The following is an 18,222-nucleotide window of genomic DNA, read 5'->3' as shown; positions in this document are numbered from 1 at the left end:
TTGGCAATGTTGCCCATAATTTGTTATTATCTACACAATCGAATGCCTTTTCATAGTCAATAAAACACAAGTAAACATCCTTCTGGTATTCTCTGCTTTCAGCCAGGATCCATCTGACAAAAGCAATGATATCCCTCGTTCCACATCCTCTTCTGAATTCAACCTGAATTTTTGGCAGTTCCCTGCTGATATACTGCTGCAGCCACTTTTGAATGATCTTCAGCAAAATGTTGCTTGGTGTGATATTAATGATATTGTTTGATAATTTCTGCATTCGGTTGGATCACCTTTCATGCGAATAGGAATAAATATGGATCTCTTCCAGTCGGTTGGCCAAATTTCTTGGCATAGATGAGTGAGCACTTCCAGAGCTGTGTCAGTTTGTTGAAACATCTCAATTGATATTCTGTCAATTCCTGAAGCCTTGTTCTTTGCCAATGCCTTCAGTGAAGCTTGGACTTCTTCTTTTGGTACCATCGGTTCCTGATTATATGCTACCTCTTGAAACGGTTGAACATCGATTAATTGTTTTTGGTATAATGATTCTGTGTATTCATTCCATCTTCTTTCGATGTTCCTGTATCATTTAATATTTTCCCCATAGAATCCTTCACTATTACAACTCGAGGCTTGAATCTTTTTTTATTAACTTTTATTGAGCTTCAAGTGAACGTTTACAAATCAAGTTACAAATAAGTTTATATACACCTTACTCTGTACTCCCACTTGCTCTCCCCCTAATGAGTCAGCCCTTCCAGTCTCTTGTGACAATTTTGCCAGCTTCCAACTCTCTCTATCCTCCCATCCCCTCTCCAGACAGGAGATGCCAACACAGTCTCAAGTGTCCACCTGATATAATTAGCTCACTCTTCATCAGCATCTCTCTCCTACCCACTGTCCAGTCCCTTTCATGTCTGATGAGTTGTCTTCGGGAATGGTTCCTGTCCTGTGCCAACAGAAGGTTTGGGGACCATGACCGCCGGGATTCCTCTAGTCTCAGTCAGACCATTAAGTATGGTCTTTTTATGAGAATTTGGGGTCTGCATCCCACTGATCTCCTGCTTCCTCAGGGGTTCTCTGTTGTGCTCTCTGTCAGGGCAGCCATCGGTTGTGGCTGGGCAGCATCTAGTTCTTCTCGTCTCAGGATGATGTAAGTCTCTGGTTCATGTGGCCCTTTCTGTCTCTTGGGTTCTTAGTTATTGTGTGACCTTGGTGTTCTTCATTCTCCTTTGCTCCAGGTGGGTTGAGACCAATTGATGAGGCTTGAATTTTTATTCAGTTCTTTCAGCTTAAGAAATGCTTAGCATGTTCTTCTGTTTTGGTTTTCTATCTCCAGCTCTTTGCACATGTCATTATAATACTTTACTTTGTTTTCTCAAGCCAATGGAAAAGCTCAATATCATCAGTCAGAACAAGGCCAGGGGCTGACTGTGGAACAGAGCATCAATTGCTCATATGCAAGTTCAAGTTGAAACTAAGGAAAATCACAGCAAGCCCACAACAACCAAAATATGACCTTGAGTATGTCCCACCTGAATTTAGAGACCACCTCAAGAATAGATTTGACTTGTTGAACACTAATGACCGATGACCAGATGAGTTGTGGAATGACATCAAGGACATCATACATGAAGAAAGCAAGAGGTCATTGAAAAGACAGGAAAGAAAGAAAAGACCAAGATGGATGTCAGAGGAGACTCTGAAACTTGTTCTTGTACATCGAGCAGCTAAAGCAAAAGGAAGAAAAGATGAAGTAAAAGAACTGAACAGAAGATTTCAAAGGGTGGCTCGAGAAGACAAAGTCAAATATTACGATGACATTTCAACTCATTGCTAGGTGCCTCAAAATGATAAACTTATTTCATTTAACCCCCACAGTATAAACTTAAAATTTCAGAAAAATTAACTCCTTGTTACTGTTATGTTTGCTCCCGAAAACAATGGAGTATGTCACTACAGTGAATGAGTTTCTTTTACTTGATCTGACCAGTGTTCAGGACGTACAGCCTTTCTACTTTGTGATTTTCTTTATCATTTACCTGATAAATTTGGTTGGAAATGGAGCTATACTAGTAATTGTTTTCTTGGAGTCCAAACTCCACTCCCCTATGTATTTTTTTCTGGGAAACCTTTCTTGTCTGGATATTTGCTATTTTTCAGTGACACTGCCTAAGGTGCTTATAAACCTCCTCTCCGTTCGGAGGACCACATCCTTCCTAGGCTGCATTGCTCAGCTCCACTTTTTCCATTTTCTGGGAAGCACAGAGGCCATCTTACTAGCTACGATGGCCTTTGACCGATTTGTGGCCATCTGCTACCCACTCCGCTACATGGTCATCATGAGCCCCCAGGTGTGTATTCTGCTGGCAGGTGTGGCCTGGCTCACCAGCTTGTTTTACACCCTGATGCATTCAGTCATGACCGCACACCTGAACTTTTGCAGCTCTCAGAAAGTCAATCACTTCTTCTGCGATGTTAAGCCCCTCTTGGAACTGGCCTGCAACAACACACTACTCAATCAATGGCTTCTTTCCATTGTCACAGGCATCATATCCATGGGAGCTTTCTTCCTGACTCTCCTTTCCTACTTTTATAATATTGGCTTCCTTCTGTTCAAGCACCTGCCCTGCAGTGTGCTCCGCAAGGCTCTGTCCACTTGTGCCTCCTCTTTCATGGTGGTTTGACTCTTCTATGGACCTGTGGGCTTCACATACATTCGTCCTGCCTCAACTTTCTCCATGATTCAGGACCAAATGATGGCCATCATATACAGTGGAGTCACCCCAGTGCTGAATCCACTGATACACACCCTTAGGAATACAGAAGTGATACTGGCTCTGAAGAAAATCTTTATGAGGAAGTTTTTGTTTAAAGACTGCCAGCAGCACCACTAGGACTAATGATACTTATATCTGGTTTCCATTAAGGTTTTTATCCCTTTATCTGCAATAAATGAATATTCTACCTGATTTCTATTTTTCTCTCTGGAATTTGCACCACCTGTAACTGTGTTCTGCATTGATTTCTGCATAATAATTCAGTTTTTATTCATCCACTCATTTACTTAGAGGTAGTTATTGCACATGTATTATGTTTTAGGCAGTGTAGTAGGTGCAGAAAACACAGAAGTAAATAAAACAAATTCTCAGTCTAATGAAACATATTAGTATAGTAGATGGACCCACAAAAAAACAAATGTGTGTCAGGGCAATTAAGCACTGTTGTTAGCTGCCATCCAGTCAGTCCCAACTCATGGCTACCTCATGTACAACAGGACAGAATGTTGCCTGGTTCCTGCACCATCTTCATGATGGTGGGCATGCTCAAGTCCATTGTTGTGGCCACTGTATTTTGAGTGGCTTCCAACCCAGGGCCCGATTTTCCAGCACTATATCTACTATATCTACAACAATGTTCTGTTTTAGATCTGTAGATAGGTTTTGGTTGGCTAATTTTAAGAAGTAGATTACTAGATCTTTCTTCCTAATCTGTCTTAATCTAGAAGGTCTTCTGAAGCCTGTCCATCATTGGTGACCCTGCTGGAATTTGAAATGCTGGTGGCATAGCTTCCAAAATCGTAGGAACATTAAGCCACCACATAGGCATGACAATAAGCTAAAATTTCACTCAATAAGCCTGCATGCCTATATATAACAACTACAGCATGCAGTGAACACTCATTCTCATAAAGAAGTAAAGACAGTGCCCTACACTATTTTGCACCCTTTTGCCACCAGTGCATTATAAAAGAAGGAAGAAAAAAAGTGACTAATGAGGTGGGCTTAAATTTGTGAAATTATGCAATAATTAAAATACACACATATATGTGTCAGATTTCTTTCAGATTCTGCCTGTTGGTATTATTACTGTTGTTGCTGAGAATATAAACAGCAAAACATACACCAATTCAACAGTTTCTACATGTACAATTCAGTGACATTGATTACATTCTTTGAGTTGTGCAACCATAGTTGCCTTCCTTTCTTGTTCCTGACCCATTAACATAAACTCACTGCCCCTTAAGTTTCCTATCTAATCTTTTGAGTTGCTGTTGTCACTTTGGTCCTATATACATAGTTCTTAAAAAACGTACTTCTCAAGGATGACATTTTTTACTGGTTAAGCTAAACAATTGTTTTGTTTTAAGAAGACTTCAGGAGATATTTTTGGTCTAAGGCTTAAGATTATCTCAGGGCTATAGTTTCAGGGGTTCATCCAGCCTCCATGACTCCAAAAAGCCTATAAGATTTTGAAATTCTGGTCTTCATTTCCCTCCTTTTGATCAGGATTCTTCTATAGAAACTTTATTCAAATGTTCAATAATGGCAGCCAGATACCATCTAATTCTTCTGGTTTCATGGCAAAGAAGGCACTTGTTCATGAAGGCAATTAGCCGCAAATTCCAGAGCCTCCTAATCCTGACTCTCCTTCTGCTGTTGCTGTAGGCTAGTAGAAACCAATTGTCATGCCTTGGATAGCCTCTTGCAAGCTTTTAAGACCCCAGGCAATACAAAATGAACTAGGAGGTAGAGCAGAGGCACTAAACATATTATTAGGCCAATTAACTGGGATGTCCCATGAAACCATGATCCTAAACATCCAAACTAAAGAACTAAATCCCATGAGCTGTATGGTTGTACACAAGCAGCTCCAGCAGCTACTCTTTTTTTTTTTTTTTTATTGTCGTTGAAAATATATATATCATGCTTGTACCAATTCAACTTTTTACAGGTATACAATTTATTGACAAAATTACAATAACTAGTTGTGCAACTCTAGCCTTAATCAATGCAATTTTTCCACCACCATTACCAACCCCGTTTTCCCCTTCCTTCTGCCCCTGGTAACCACTAATAATCTGTGGTCTCTATACATTTGTCTTTTCTTATCTTTTTATATAAGTGAGATCATACAATATATGCCCACTTGTGATTGACTTATTTCACTCAGCATAAAGTCTTCAAGCTCCATCAATATTGTAGCATGTATCAAGACTCTTTCTTTTACTGACTGAGTAGTATTCCATTGTGTATATGTACCGTATTTTGTTTATTTATTCATCCTTTGATGGGCATGTGGGTTTTTCCCATTTTATGGTTACCATGAATAGTGCTGCAATAAACATTTTTGTACAAGTTTCTGTTAGAGACTCTGCTTTCAAGTTTTCTGGGTCTATACTGAGGAGTGGAATTGCTGGGTAAAACTTTGAAAAGTCTTCAGAAGATTGGAAGAGTAAAATCGTGCAATTTTGAGGTTTCATCAGTTTAACTCAGTTCGTTTAACCACAGTTGAAAAAGAAGAACTTGAATATGTGAAGTCTGAAGTCTCTGTGGGACAGGAGAGGACGGAACCCATTTAACTCTCAAGGCTCTTACAAGACTTATTCTCTTTACCGCGACAGGCCACTGCAGTGGCAATCATGCTGAAGCCTTTTTATTCCTGAGATCGGAACTAACCATGAGCAATGGATATCTGCTTTGTCTGGAAAGTGGGTGCCTTGTAGTTCCTGTAATCAAGTTACTAGTTACTTGGGAAAATGCCTTTTGTGAGACAATGTAATTGTATGTCCCATAGGGTATCATTAGAAAGGAAGCACGTAATATGTATTACACAATTGTGTATTATAAGTTAATTGGTTTCTATGAGGCTATAATACTTAAAATTCTTTCCAGTGTTGAAACCATTTTCTCTGAAGAGCTCCATAAGCCCACAGGCCACACCACACTCTTTTCAAGACGTTTTCCAGGAGTTGTAGGTTTTCTAGAAATTCCCCGACGTTATCAATGCAACTTTGACTGGCAATTGAACCAAACGCTGCCTCTACCGGCAGGCTACATAACATGCAGCTTTGAAAGAGTCATTCAGAATAAGGCTTCCCAGAGGGAGCAGACTTATTACTTGCACACAATGCACAAGTTTTGTAATTACAAAGAAAGTTACTGCTATTGAAAAGGGAGAGGAATTTTAGAAACCTTCCTAGGTGTTTATTGTGTCTCTAATCAGAATAGAAACACTGCATAACATTTTGAACTCTATAACATGTTCATAATCGTAACAATATCCATTGATTTATTCAAACATTGAGTTTGGTCTGCCCTGCCAGATCATCTCTGTAATAATGACACAGTCCCATTACAAAACAGTCTCCCATTTGTACTGCTTTCATTGAGCCAAAGAATGAACTCTATGCAGTTAAAATAACATTAGACAGAAGTTTCTAGGATTTTCCCTTTTGATATTTATATTGTAGTATTTGTAATGTGAAACTTTACTGTTCTGTTATTCAATAAGAAATTTCATGCTTTCCAAAATTGTGGAGGACAATTTTCGAAGGTGATAATACAGTTGTCCCTCAAATATACTGGTCTGTGCCTAATTCATGGTCTATGTCTAATTACTTTATCTGTAACTGAATCATTTCCAATTACTTGTATTTAGTTTGAGAAAGCTATGTATATGTTATAAATTTATGCTTTCATAATTATGTAAGTAAGTGTTAAATTCACTTTTTTTTGAGGCCTCAGGCCAATAATAATTTGAGTTTTATTAGACAGCAAGAAAATTGATAGAGGAAGATGATAGGAAAGCTGTAGTATGTATACTCCTAATATTTTATAATTAAGAGTTCTCATACCCCTCTTTTTTTCCCAGAGTAAATTACATATATATGTTTCCCAGGTATTTCGATATATTTATTACAAATAATAAATATATATATTTGTAAGCTTTTCGACTCTAATTTCCATTATATCAAAGGTCTGAATCTGCCACATACACAAAACAATTAAACATTATGCTCCTTACATTTATCCAAGTTAATGCATAAATTATTATATGCATTATAATATATATATTTTAATGCATGTGTGTGTGTATTATTCATAATTATATAGTTCAAAAACTGAGATCAACATGTAGAAAAGAAGAGAATTCTAGAAGGAATAAATGAAAGTAAAAGAAAATCTTTTATTTTTTCCTATTCTTAATTGATTTAACAGATAACGGTTTGTTCAAAATAATAATAGCAACAATGTATTAGGTGATTATTGCTTATGGGTAAGTTAAATGAATGATAGAAATGCTATAAGAGAGAGGAAGGAAGACCTGGGAATACTCTTATAAAGTACTTGCACTAATGATGAAGTCGTATAGTGTTATTTGAAAGTGGACTTGAATTAATTATAAATGTATATTGTGAACACTAAAGCAACCACGGAGAAATTTTGAAAAGAAGTATAATTGACATACTAATAAGGAGAGAAAATAGAATCATATAAAATGTTCAATTAAAATCAGAGAAGGCAAAAAGAGTTGAAGACAAAAAAGAAAAGCAAGACCACAGGCAATGAACAGAAAACAGTTACAAATATGGTTGATAAAATAGTAACTGCAAACATGAATTGTCTAAACACATCAGAAAAAAGATAGACTGTTAGAGTAGATACAAAAGAATATCCTCGTTGTCTACAAGAAACCCAATTTAAGTATAAAGACACAGGTAGATTAAAAATAAAAGGCTGAAGAAAAAATATTTCACAACACTCATCAAAAGAAACCTAGAGTGGTTATATTAATTTGAGACAAATCAAACTGCAGAGCAAGGAAAATTATCAGGAATAAAGAGGAGAATTACATAATGATGAATGAGTCAATCCTTCAGGAAGACATAAACAATCCTTAATGTGTCTTCAAGGAGCCCTGGCAGTGCAACATTTAAGCACTCGGATGCTAATCAAAAGGCTGGTAATTCAAACCCACCTAGCAAATCCATGGGAAAAAGACTTGGTGATCTGTGCCTGTTAAGATTACAGCCTAGAATCTCACATCGGTGAGTGGCATCTGGGGTCTTAAAAGCTAGCAAGCAGCCATGTAAGATGCATCAACTGGTATCAACCCACCTGGAGTAAAGGAGAATAAAGAACACCAAAGATACAAGGTAATTATGAGCCCAAGAGACAGAAAGGGCCACATAAATCAGAGACTACATCAGCCTGAGACCAGAAGAACTAGATGGTGTGCGACTACAACCGATGACTGCCCTGACAGGGAACACAACAGAGAATCCCTGATGGAGCAGGAGAGCAGTGGGATGCAGACCTAAAATTCTTGTAAAAAGACCAGACTTAATACTTTGACTGAGACTAGAAGAACTCCGGAGGTCATCGTCCCCCGACCTTCTGTTAGCCCAAGACTGGAATCATTCCCAGAGCCAACTCATCAGACAGTGATTGGGCTGGATTATAAGACAGAAAACGACACTGGTGAGGAGAGAGCTTCTTGGCTCAAGTAGATATATGAGACTATGTGGGCCACTCCTGTCTTGAGGGGAGATGAGAAGGCAGGGAGGACAGGAGCTGGCTGAATGGACATGGGGAATACAGGGTGGAGAGGAGTGTGCTGCCTCATTAGGGGGAGAGCAACTAGAAGTACATAGTAAGGTGTATATAAATTTTTGTATGAGAGACTGACTTGATTTTGAAACTTTCATTTAAAGCACAATAAAAAAAAAAGATCATACCCTAGAAATCTCATGGGGCAGTTCTACTCTGTCACATGGGTTCACTAGTTGAAAATTGACTCAAGGGCACCTAATAACAACAACAACAACGTGTATGCACCTAACAACAAATCATCAAAATACATGAGACAAAAACTGATGGAAGTGTAAGGAGAAACAGACAAATCCACTGTTATATTGGAAGACTTCAACACTTTTCTAACAGTAATTGGCAGATCCAGCAGGCAGAAAATCAGTAATGACATACTTGAACTGAACCCCACAAGTAATCAACTGGATCTAATTGATATTTATAAAAAACTTCATCTAACAACAGCAGAATAAGTGTTCTTCTCAAGCTCACATGGAACACCAAGATAGATCACATTCTAGGCCATAAAATCCACCCTAACAAATTTATAAGAATAGAATGCACACAAAGCATACCGTGAAACCTCAGTGAAATTAAACTAGAAATCAAAAGCAGAAAGACAGTTGAAAAATCCCCAAATATGTGGCAATTAAACAACACGCTTCTTAATAACAAATGAGTTAAAGAAGTATCAAGAGAAATTAAATACATTTTGAACTAAAAGAAAATGAAGTACAACATATCAAAATTGTGGAATGCAGTGGAAGCTGTGCATAAAGAGAGAAACTGATAGCACTGAATGCATACTTTAGGAAAGAACAGTCGAAAACCCAGAACCTAAACTTCGGCCGTAGAAAAGTAGAAAAGGAAAACAAATGAAATTAGAACACAAATGAGTGGAAAAAAGAAAAATAAATGAAACCAAAAGCTGGTTCTTCGAAAAAAAAATTTATAAACTTTTAGTCAGCCTACCCAAGAAAAAAAGAGAAAACACAAATAGCTAATATCAGAAATGAAAGAAGTCCATCAGTACTGATCCTATGGATGTTAAAGGATAATGAAAGAATATTATGAACAAGTGTATGCCCACAAATTTGGTAACCAAGATAATACAGCCCAATTTCTTGAATGAAAAAAATCTCTCAAAACACACAAGGCGAAACAGATAATCTGAATAGGATACATCTGCTAAAAAAAAAAGAATTGATAATTAAGAAGCTTCCAAGACAGAGAGCACCAGGGCCAGTTGTTTTCCCTGGTCAATTCTACCAAAACTTTATAAGGAAAAATTCTTCGCATTTTGTTCCAGAAAATAGAATCAGCGGAAAACTTTGTAATTTATTCTAAGGGGAATTCCTATTATCAAGACCAGAAAAAAAACATTGCAAGAAAGAAAATATATAGATCGACATCTATCACGAACATTGATGTAAAAATTCTCCACAAAACATTTGCAAATTGAATGTTACAATCTATAAAAAGACTTATACACCACTACCAAGTAGTGGGGTGTGGGGGAGTGGGGGACAGACACACACGTGGCGTTTCTCAAGCTGAAAGAACTGAAGAAAAAATTTAAGCCTCGAGTTGCAATAGCGAAGGATTCCATGGGGAAAATATTAAACGACGCAGGAAGCATCAAAAGAAGATGGAAGGAATACACAGAGTCATTATACCAAAAAGAGTTAGTCGATATTCAACCATTTCAAGAGGTGGAATATGATCAGGAACTGATGGTACTGAAGGAAGAAGTCCAAGCTGCTCTGAAGGCATTGGTAAAAAACAAGGCTCCAGGAACTGATGGAATATCAATTGAGATGTTTCAATAAACACGCAGAGCTGGAGGTGCTCACTCGTCTATGCCAAGAAATATGGAAGACAGCTTCCTGGCCAACTGACTGGAAGAGATCCATATTTATGCCTATTCCCAAGAAAGGTGATCCAACCGAATGTGGAAATTATAGAACAATATATCATTAATATCATACTCAAGCAAAATTTTGCTGAAGATCATTCAAAAACAGCTGCAACAGTATATCGACAGGGACTGCCAGAAATTCAGGCCGGTTTCAGAAGAGGACGTGGAACCAGGGATATCATTGCTGTTGTCAGATGGATCCTGGCTGAAAGCAGAGAACACCAGAAGCATGTTTACCTGTTTTTTATTGACTATGCAAAGGCATTTGACTGTGTGGATCGTAACAAAATATGGATAACACTGCAAAGAATGGGAATTCCAGGACACTTAATTGTGCTCATGAGGAACCTTTACTTAAATCAAGTGGCAGTTGTTCGGACAGAACAAGGGGATACTGATTGGTTTAAAGTCAGGAAAGGTGTGTATCAAGGTTGTATTCTTTCATCATAATTCTTTAATCTGTATGCTGAACAAATAGTACAAGAACCTGGACTATATGAAGAAGAACAGGGCAACAGGGTTGGAAGAAGACTTACTAACAACCTGCATTATGCAGATGATACAACCTTGTTTGCTGAAAGTGAAGAGGACTTGAAGCACTTACTAATGAAGATCAAAGACCACAGCCTTCAGTATGGATTGCACCTCAACATAAAGAAAACAAATATCCTCACAACTGGACCAATGAGCAACATCATGATAAATGGAGAAAAGATTGAAGTAGTCAAGGGTTTCATTTTACTTGGATCCACAATCAACAGCCATGGAAGCAGCAGGCAAGAAATCAAAAGACGCATTGCATTGGGCAAATCTGCTGCAAAGGACCTCTTCAAAGTGTTGAAGAGCGAAGATGTCACCTTGAAGACTAAGGTGCGCCTGACCCAAGCCATGGTTTTTTCAGTTGCATCATATGCATGTGAAAGCTGAACAATGAATAAGGAAGACCGAAGAAGAGTTGACGCCTTTGAATTGTGGTGTTGGCAAAGAATATTGAGTATACCACGGACCGCCAAAAGAAAGAACAAATCTGTCTTGGAAGAAGTGCAGCCAGAATGCTCCTTAAAGGCAAGGATGGCGAGACTGCGTCTTACATACTTTGGACATGTTGTCAGGAGGGATCAATCCCTGGAGAAGGACATCATGCTTGGCAGAGTACAGGGTCAGCAGAAAAGAGCAAGACCCTCAACGAGGTGGATAGACACAGTGGCTACAACAATAAGCTCAAGTATAACGATTGTAAGGATGGCGCAGGAGTGGGCAGTGTTTCATTCTGTTGTGCATAGGGTCGCTATGAGTCGGAACCGACTCGACGGCACCTAACAACAACAACAACCAAGTAGTATTCATTCCAGGTGTGCTAGGGTGGTTTCTGTGTTATATAAAGCTCAATATTCTCATAAGAACACATACAAAAGGAAATAATCTAATATAAATGGAAAGAGAAAAATAGAATAAAGACTTTTGAGAGGAAATCCCAAGACATCTATGCCTGGGACACCACTGGGATATTCAGAGGGGACTCAGCTTGTTTATTTTCTGGTTAGAAGAGGAATGAAAGCAAAGTCTTCTGAGATTTATTCCTATGCTTAAATGTAAGCTGATTGTCATATGAGGCTTTGAGCGGCCCCAAATCTCCTTGTTACTTTTATTGAAGCAGATGATCAATACATCCCAGTCCTAATTCCTGGACTTCCTTATGCACCCAGAAGATGCATTCATTCCAAGATGAGAGAGAGTAGGGTGCATTGGCACAGGTAGGAGGCAGAACAAAAGAGGTTAGATTAGAATGAGACTTTTTTGATGGAAAGGAATTGAAAAGGTGGGTTAGGGTAACTGGGAAACCTCTTTGAAATTAGGCTGTGGAAATTTAAGGTGGAGACAAGTATACTTCTGGCACAAGTCAACCTAGAAAAGCTTTGACTTTTCTGATCTGTTTGATCATTCTTTTTTTAAAGTAGATATAGTTTAAAGTAGGTATAGTTGCATTGTGACTTTATATGTATGTATTTGTGAGGTTTTTTTTTTTTTGTATGTATGTTGCTGAGTATAGTATACATAGTGCTGCCTTGTTTATTTTAAGATTTCTTTGTATTGAAAATTATTTAACCAATTCCGTATGGCTGGACATTTTGTTTCTAATCTTTTCCGTCTTGCAGTGCTTAAATGAATATATAAATGAATGGTACATATATAATTTTTGACATGTGTAAATACATCTGAAGAACAAATTCTAGGAAGTAGAATTGTTACTTCAAAGTCTGTGAGCATTTCCAGTTTTGATAGTTATGAAAACTGGCCTTTTTTAGAGGTTGAATCAGTTGGCATTCCCACTTGTGTATATAACCACCTCAAGCAAATACAATGTCATCACGAAGATTTTGATCTTTGTCAAAATGCCATTTCATTGTATTTTAATTTGCATTTCTGTTTTTCATATTTGTATATTCTTTGCCCACTAAAAAAATTCTGTTACAGCTGCAATTTGAAACACATTTCTGTAGGTTTCCTATGCTTCACAACAACACTTTTCAGGTGAGATTTCTTCTGTTGAGAAATTACGATTTTCTTTTTTTCTTTCTTCTTGTACCTTACATGGATGCAGAATTTTTTCCTATGTATTGTTCATATTCTGGTAAGTTTTATTTTGGGGGACAAGTAATTAGCAGGAGATTCCTATGGATGGAGAAGATGAGGTAGTTTTGCCAGGTTTTTGCCTCAAAGGCCCTTCTTCATTGCCACGCCTTTAATCTCTTTGCAGTCAGCAAGCTTTTCTCTCTACTTCCTCAGAGCCAGTACCCCGCCTTGGTCTTTCATGACATTCCCACAGCAAATCACTGGTGTTGGGCGGGGGGAACTCTCTTTACAAGGTTGGTTATTTTCTGGTGTCTTCAAAATCGTCCTGCTTCCAGTACGTCTCAGAAGTTTGGGTTCTTCCTTTCTGCATGTGAAGCCTTGCTGCTACTGTGATGTACTGTGGTGACTACCCGTGCCAATTCTGCTAGTATGTAGCCCTTCTTCCTACGCGTTATTTGAAATTCAAGAATTTTATTTACTTACTTTTTTAATGTCTTCTAGATTCAATGAAGGCTTGGGTTGTGGGAAAGTTTATTCTCTTTGTCTTTTGTTTTTATGTTAAGTGGGGGGAGATTTGGGTCAAGGTACTGCCATACTTCTACCACTACCCAAGAATAATAATTTCTGTTACTGCCATGTAAAAAAAAAAAAAATCAAATTTTGCAAATCCACCTTTGACAGACTTTAATTGGATAAATTAATTTTCATGCTACAGATGATGCTACTGTTGAGTCCGACTCTTCTAACTTTTTAAAATGTCGTCTCTGAATATCTGACTTTATTCTTTATGAGCTGCTTTTTAGGTTTAACTAAGCATTTTTGAGTCTCCTTCTTACTTCTATGTATCACTTATATCACAGTTACTCAGAATTTATCATGTATTTGTTTTCCTTAATTATGTTGCAGATGAATTCATCTCCAGAATTCCTAATCATTCTGCTCACCATAGCTCATTCTGATAGCCTCCAAGAAGATAAACTTTCTTCACTTAACCCTGCAAGATAGACTGAAACCAATTTGCTAATTGTCACTGTTATGTTTCCTTCCCAAAGCAATGGAGAACATCACTAGAGCAAATGAGTTTCTTTTGCTGGGACTGACCTGTATTCAGGAGCTGCAGCCAGTAATCTTCACGGTATTCCTCGTTCTATACCTGATAATTCTATTTGGAAATGGGGCCATACTAGTGATTGTTATCTCAGAGCCAAGACTCCACTCCCCTATGTATTTTTTCCTGGGAAACCTTTCTTGTCTTGATATCTGCTATTCCTCAGTGACACTGCCCAAGCTCATGTCGAACCTCCTTTCCACTCGAAAGGCTATCTCCTTCCCAGGCTGCATCACCCAGCTACACTTCTTTCACTTCCTGGGCTGCACCGAGACCATGTTGCTGACCATCATGGCCTTTGACCGATTTGTGGCCATTTGCTACCCACTCCGCTACAAGGTCATCATGAGCCCCCAGGTGTGCATTCTGCTGGCAGGTGTGGCCTGGCTCACCAGCTTGTTTTACGCCCTGATACATTCAGTCATGACTGCACGCCTGAACTTTTGTGGCTCTCAGAAGCTCAACTACTTCTTCTGTGATGTCAAGCCTCTCTTGGAATTGGCTTGTGGTGATAAGCAGCTCAATCAGTGGCTCATTTTCATTGTCACTTGCAGCCTAGCCATGGCAGCTTGCTTCCTGACCCTCCTCTCCTACTTTTACATTATTGGCTTCCTTGTGTTCAAGCACCGGTCCTTCAGTGCACTCCACAAGGCTCTGCCCACTTGTGCCTCCCATTTCATGGTGGTTTGTCTCTTCTATGGAACTGTGGGCCTTACCTACATTCCCCCTACCTCCACCACCTCTGTGATAAAGGGACGGTTTGTGGCTGTCATACACACTACCATTACCCCAGTGCTGAATCCACTGATATACACGCTTAGGAATAAGGAAGTGACATTGGCTCTGAGGAAACTCTTTGGGAGGAAGCTGTTCTCTAAGGATGGCTGGTGGCAAAACTAGAACAAATGAAAATTGCATGTGATTTTTATGAGACTCATTTTATCATCTATAATTACATTTCTTGAATTTTATTTTCCTTTTAGAATTTGTACCATTGGTAATTAGGTTCTTCACTCACATGTGTCCAATTACTATTCATTTGGTTGTTTACTCCTTTTGTCATTCTTTCAAAATATTGTTTGAGCAGAAAAATGTTCAAGGATATGATACAGCATACGGTAGTTCAAAAAATCCAGAGGCATGCCATGAGGTCTTAATATGGTTATTTAGAAGATGAATAAGTAAATGTGTGTTGCTGTCAGAAGGTCATACATGTTAGGGAAGGTAAAGAAGAAACAGTGTGCTGAGGTTGGTACCCTTTTGTAAGGTTGAGTCAACAAAGCCTTCTCCAAGAAGGTGACATTTGAGCATAATTCTGAAGGAAATGAGGGAGTGAGTCATGCAAGCATCTGAGGATATATTAACATCTGAATATCTGATTTTATTCTATGCAGAAAGAACAGCAAAGAGCATTGGGGTAGAGTGTGCTTGCTGGGTGTGAGGAAAAGCAAGATGGTCAATGTGCCTGAACTCAGTGGGCAATAGAGAGTGAGGGAAGTTAAAGGCAGAGACAAGGCTATGTCATAGGCCTGTCATGGATTATTATTATTTTTTAATTTAGCATTTACACTGAGTGATATAGGATGACATTAGGGTGTTTGATCAATGAACTGACTTGATATAACTTCTGTGTTGCTATGAATGCTATGCTGAGAATAAAGAGTAGGGCAGCAAATTGGTTTTTGTGTGCTATGCAGATGATTGCAACTTATAGAGACCCTGTAGGACAGAGCAGAACTTCCCTATAAGGTTTCCTAGGCTGAAATCTTACAGGAGCAGATTGCCAGGTCTTCACTCCCGTGGGGCAGCTGGAGAGTTCAAACCTTTCTGTTAGCAGCAGAGTGCTTAATCATTGTGACATCAGGGCTCTTCGGAATTGGTTACCAATCCAAACTGAACCTGTTGCCACTGAGTCAATTCTGACTCATAGCGACCCTGTAGGACAGAGTAGAACTGCCCTATAGAGTTTCCAAGGAGCACCTGGTGGATTCGAACTGCCAAACTTTTGGTTAGCAGCTGTGGCATTTAACAACTACGCCATCAGGGTTTCCTTGGAATTGGTTAGGATTCCCTTGTTGTCCTTTAGATGAGACTTGATGGTGGCTTAGACCAGGGTGATAGTGGTGGAGCTAAGAGAGGTAGTTAGATTCTGGATGTATTTTGAAAACATAACTTTTAATATTTGCTGACAGCTTAGATGTGTGCTGTGAAAGCTAAGCATCAAGGATTATTCTTAATTTTTACTCATCTATGTTAACCCTAAAGAAACATCTGTAGTAAAAATAAATTAGGCTATTTTTTTATGGACAGCACAAAGATATGATGTTGACTTGAATTTGTTCTTCTCAGCAATTCAGTTGTCCTCTTTATGTCCTGAACAATATATTTTTAGGACTTTTAGCTTGAGATAAAGCTGCAGTCTTTACTATCAAAGATAACTTTGTGGCAAATTAACTTATTTGAGCATGGTTCAGTCAATTTTTCAGATGATAAGAGTAATAATAAATAAAATATAGTCTTAACCTTTAGGGAATTTATACTCTATTAAGAGGAGTTAATAAGAATAGAAATGACCTCAAGTAAGACAGAATGTGGTAATTAAAGAAGATGCTATAGATTGAGATAAAATCTAGGGTGAATAGAGAATGTCTAAAGGGGAAGTAGTATTCTTTTTGGTATCTCATACCATTATCACAAAGGTATAACAGTCTAGGTTACACCTAGGCCCACAAGATATTAATAATTATAAAATAATCATCAATTATAAATAATAAAAGCTCCTTAAGTATTTTCTTTTATATTTGAACTGTCCTCAGATATACTGGTTGTATCTCTACACACACATACACACACACGATTAATATTTTGACAGTTATTTACTGTTCTTGTATAAAATGATACCAAATGACCAACTCGACTTTATTTTTTCTAGTAAATATATTGATTGGCATAGGTATTAGATCATCGTGAATACCCAGGACCTCTGGTTCTCTATCTTTTTTTCAATTTAACTTGTCTGTCTCTAAATCTTGGTATTGTCCTTTCTTTCTGTCACTCTTGCTGTTTTTTTTTTTCCTTGCTCGCTGTCTCCTAAACACCATATTCACTTTTACACAAGTCACAGTTTTAACAATTTCTGTTAATAACCTATAAGTGTGTTTCTAGCTACTTACTGATGGAGAGGGACTTTATACATTCATAAAAATGTGATTTACAGGACTCTGCGGAGGTTTACTAAATATATTTGTATGTATTCGAACTAGAGTGATAAACAACAATATCCTTATATTAACATATAGTTTTGTACCTAAGATTGGTTTGTTGGCACACGAATAAAATGTCATAATAGAAATCCATTATTGTTGTTGTTGTCAGATGGCATTGAGTCAGTTTTGACTCATAACCACTCTACGAACAGCAGAACGAAACACTGCTGGGTCCTGAGCCATCCTTACAATCGTTGTTATGCTTGAGCTCATTGTTGCAGCCACATGTCAATCCACCTCCTTGAGGGTCTTCCTCTTTTCCGCTGACCCTGTACTCTGCCAAGCATGATGTCCTTCTCCAGGGACACATCCCTCCTGACAACATGTCCAAAGTATGTAAGACGCAGTCTCGCCATCCTTGTCTCTAAGGAGCATTCTGGCTTTACTTCTGAGACAGATTTGTTTGTTCTTTTGGCAGCCCATGGCGTTTTCAATATTCTTCACCAACACCACAATTCAAAGGCGTCAACTCTTCTTCAGTCTTCCTTATTCATTGTCCAGCTTTCACATGCATATGATTCAATTGAAAATACCATGGCTTGGATCAGGTGCACCTTAGTCTTCAAGGTGACATCTTTGCTCTTCAACACTTTGAAGAGGTCTTTTGCAGCAGATTTACCCAATGCAATGCATGTTTGATTTCTTGACTGCTGCTTCCATGGCTGTTGATTGTGGATCCGAGCAAAATGAAATCCTTGACAACTTCAATCTTTTCTCCATTTATCATGATGTTGCTCATTGGTCCAGTTGTGAGGATATTTGTTTTCTTTATGTTGAGATGCAATCCACACTGAAGGCTGTGGTCTTTGATCTTCATTAGTAAGTGCTTCAAGTTCTCTTCACTTTCAGCAAGCAAGGTGTGTCATCTGCATAACCCAGGTTGTTAAGGAGTCTTCCTCCATCCCTGATGCCCCGTTCTTCTTCATATAATCCAGCTTTTCATATTATTTGCTCAGCATACAGATTGATTAAGTATGGTGGAAGAAT

The 18,222-nt window shown here is 38.3% G+C and overlaps 2 protein-coding genes across 2 annotated transcripts; both read left to right on the top strand.

The window, feature by feature from the left end:
- Window positions 1-1,629: 1,629 nt before the first annotated feature.
- LOC100656363 (olfactory receptor 12D3) lies at window positions 1,630-2,894 on the top strand. Its single transcript, XM_010601183.3, is given in 1 exon segment — window positions 1,630-2,894. A coding segment is annotated over 1 exon segment (954 nt). The 5' UTR covers window positions 1,630-1,940.
- A 10,930-nt stretch (window positions 2,895-13,824) lies between these two features.
- LOC100674568 (olfactory receptor 12D3-like) lies at window positions 13,825-14,869 on the top strand. The gene has a single exon (XM_003421845.3). It carries the CDS (start codon window positions 13,916-13,918, stop codon window positions 14,867-14,869), a length of 954 nt encoding a protein of 317 aa, XP_003421893.3. The 5' UTR covers window positions 13,825-13,915.
- The last annotated feature ends 3,353 nt before the right edge of the window (window positions 14,870-18,222 follow it).

The sequence above is a fragment of the Loxodonta africana genome, chromosome 1 (assembly GCF_030014295.1).
Source record: "Loxodonta africana isolate mLoxAfr1 chromosome 1, mLoxAfr1.hap2, whole genome shotgun sequence".
Classification (NCBI taxonomy): Eukaryota; Metazoa; Chordata; class Mammalia; order Proboscidea; family Elephantidae; genus Loxodonta; species Loxodonta africana.
This window is presented reverse-complemented; position numbering and strand designations above follow the sequence as displayed.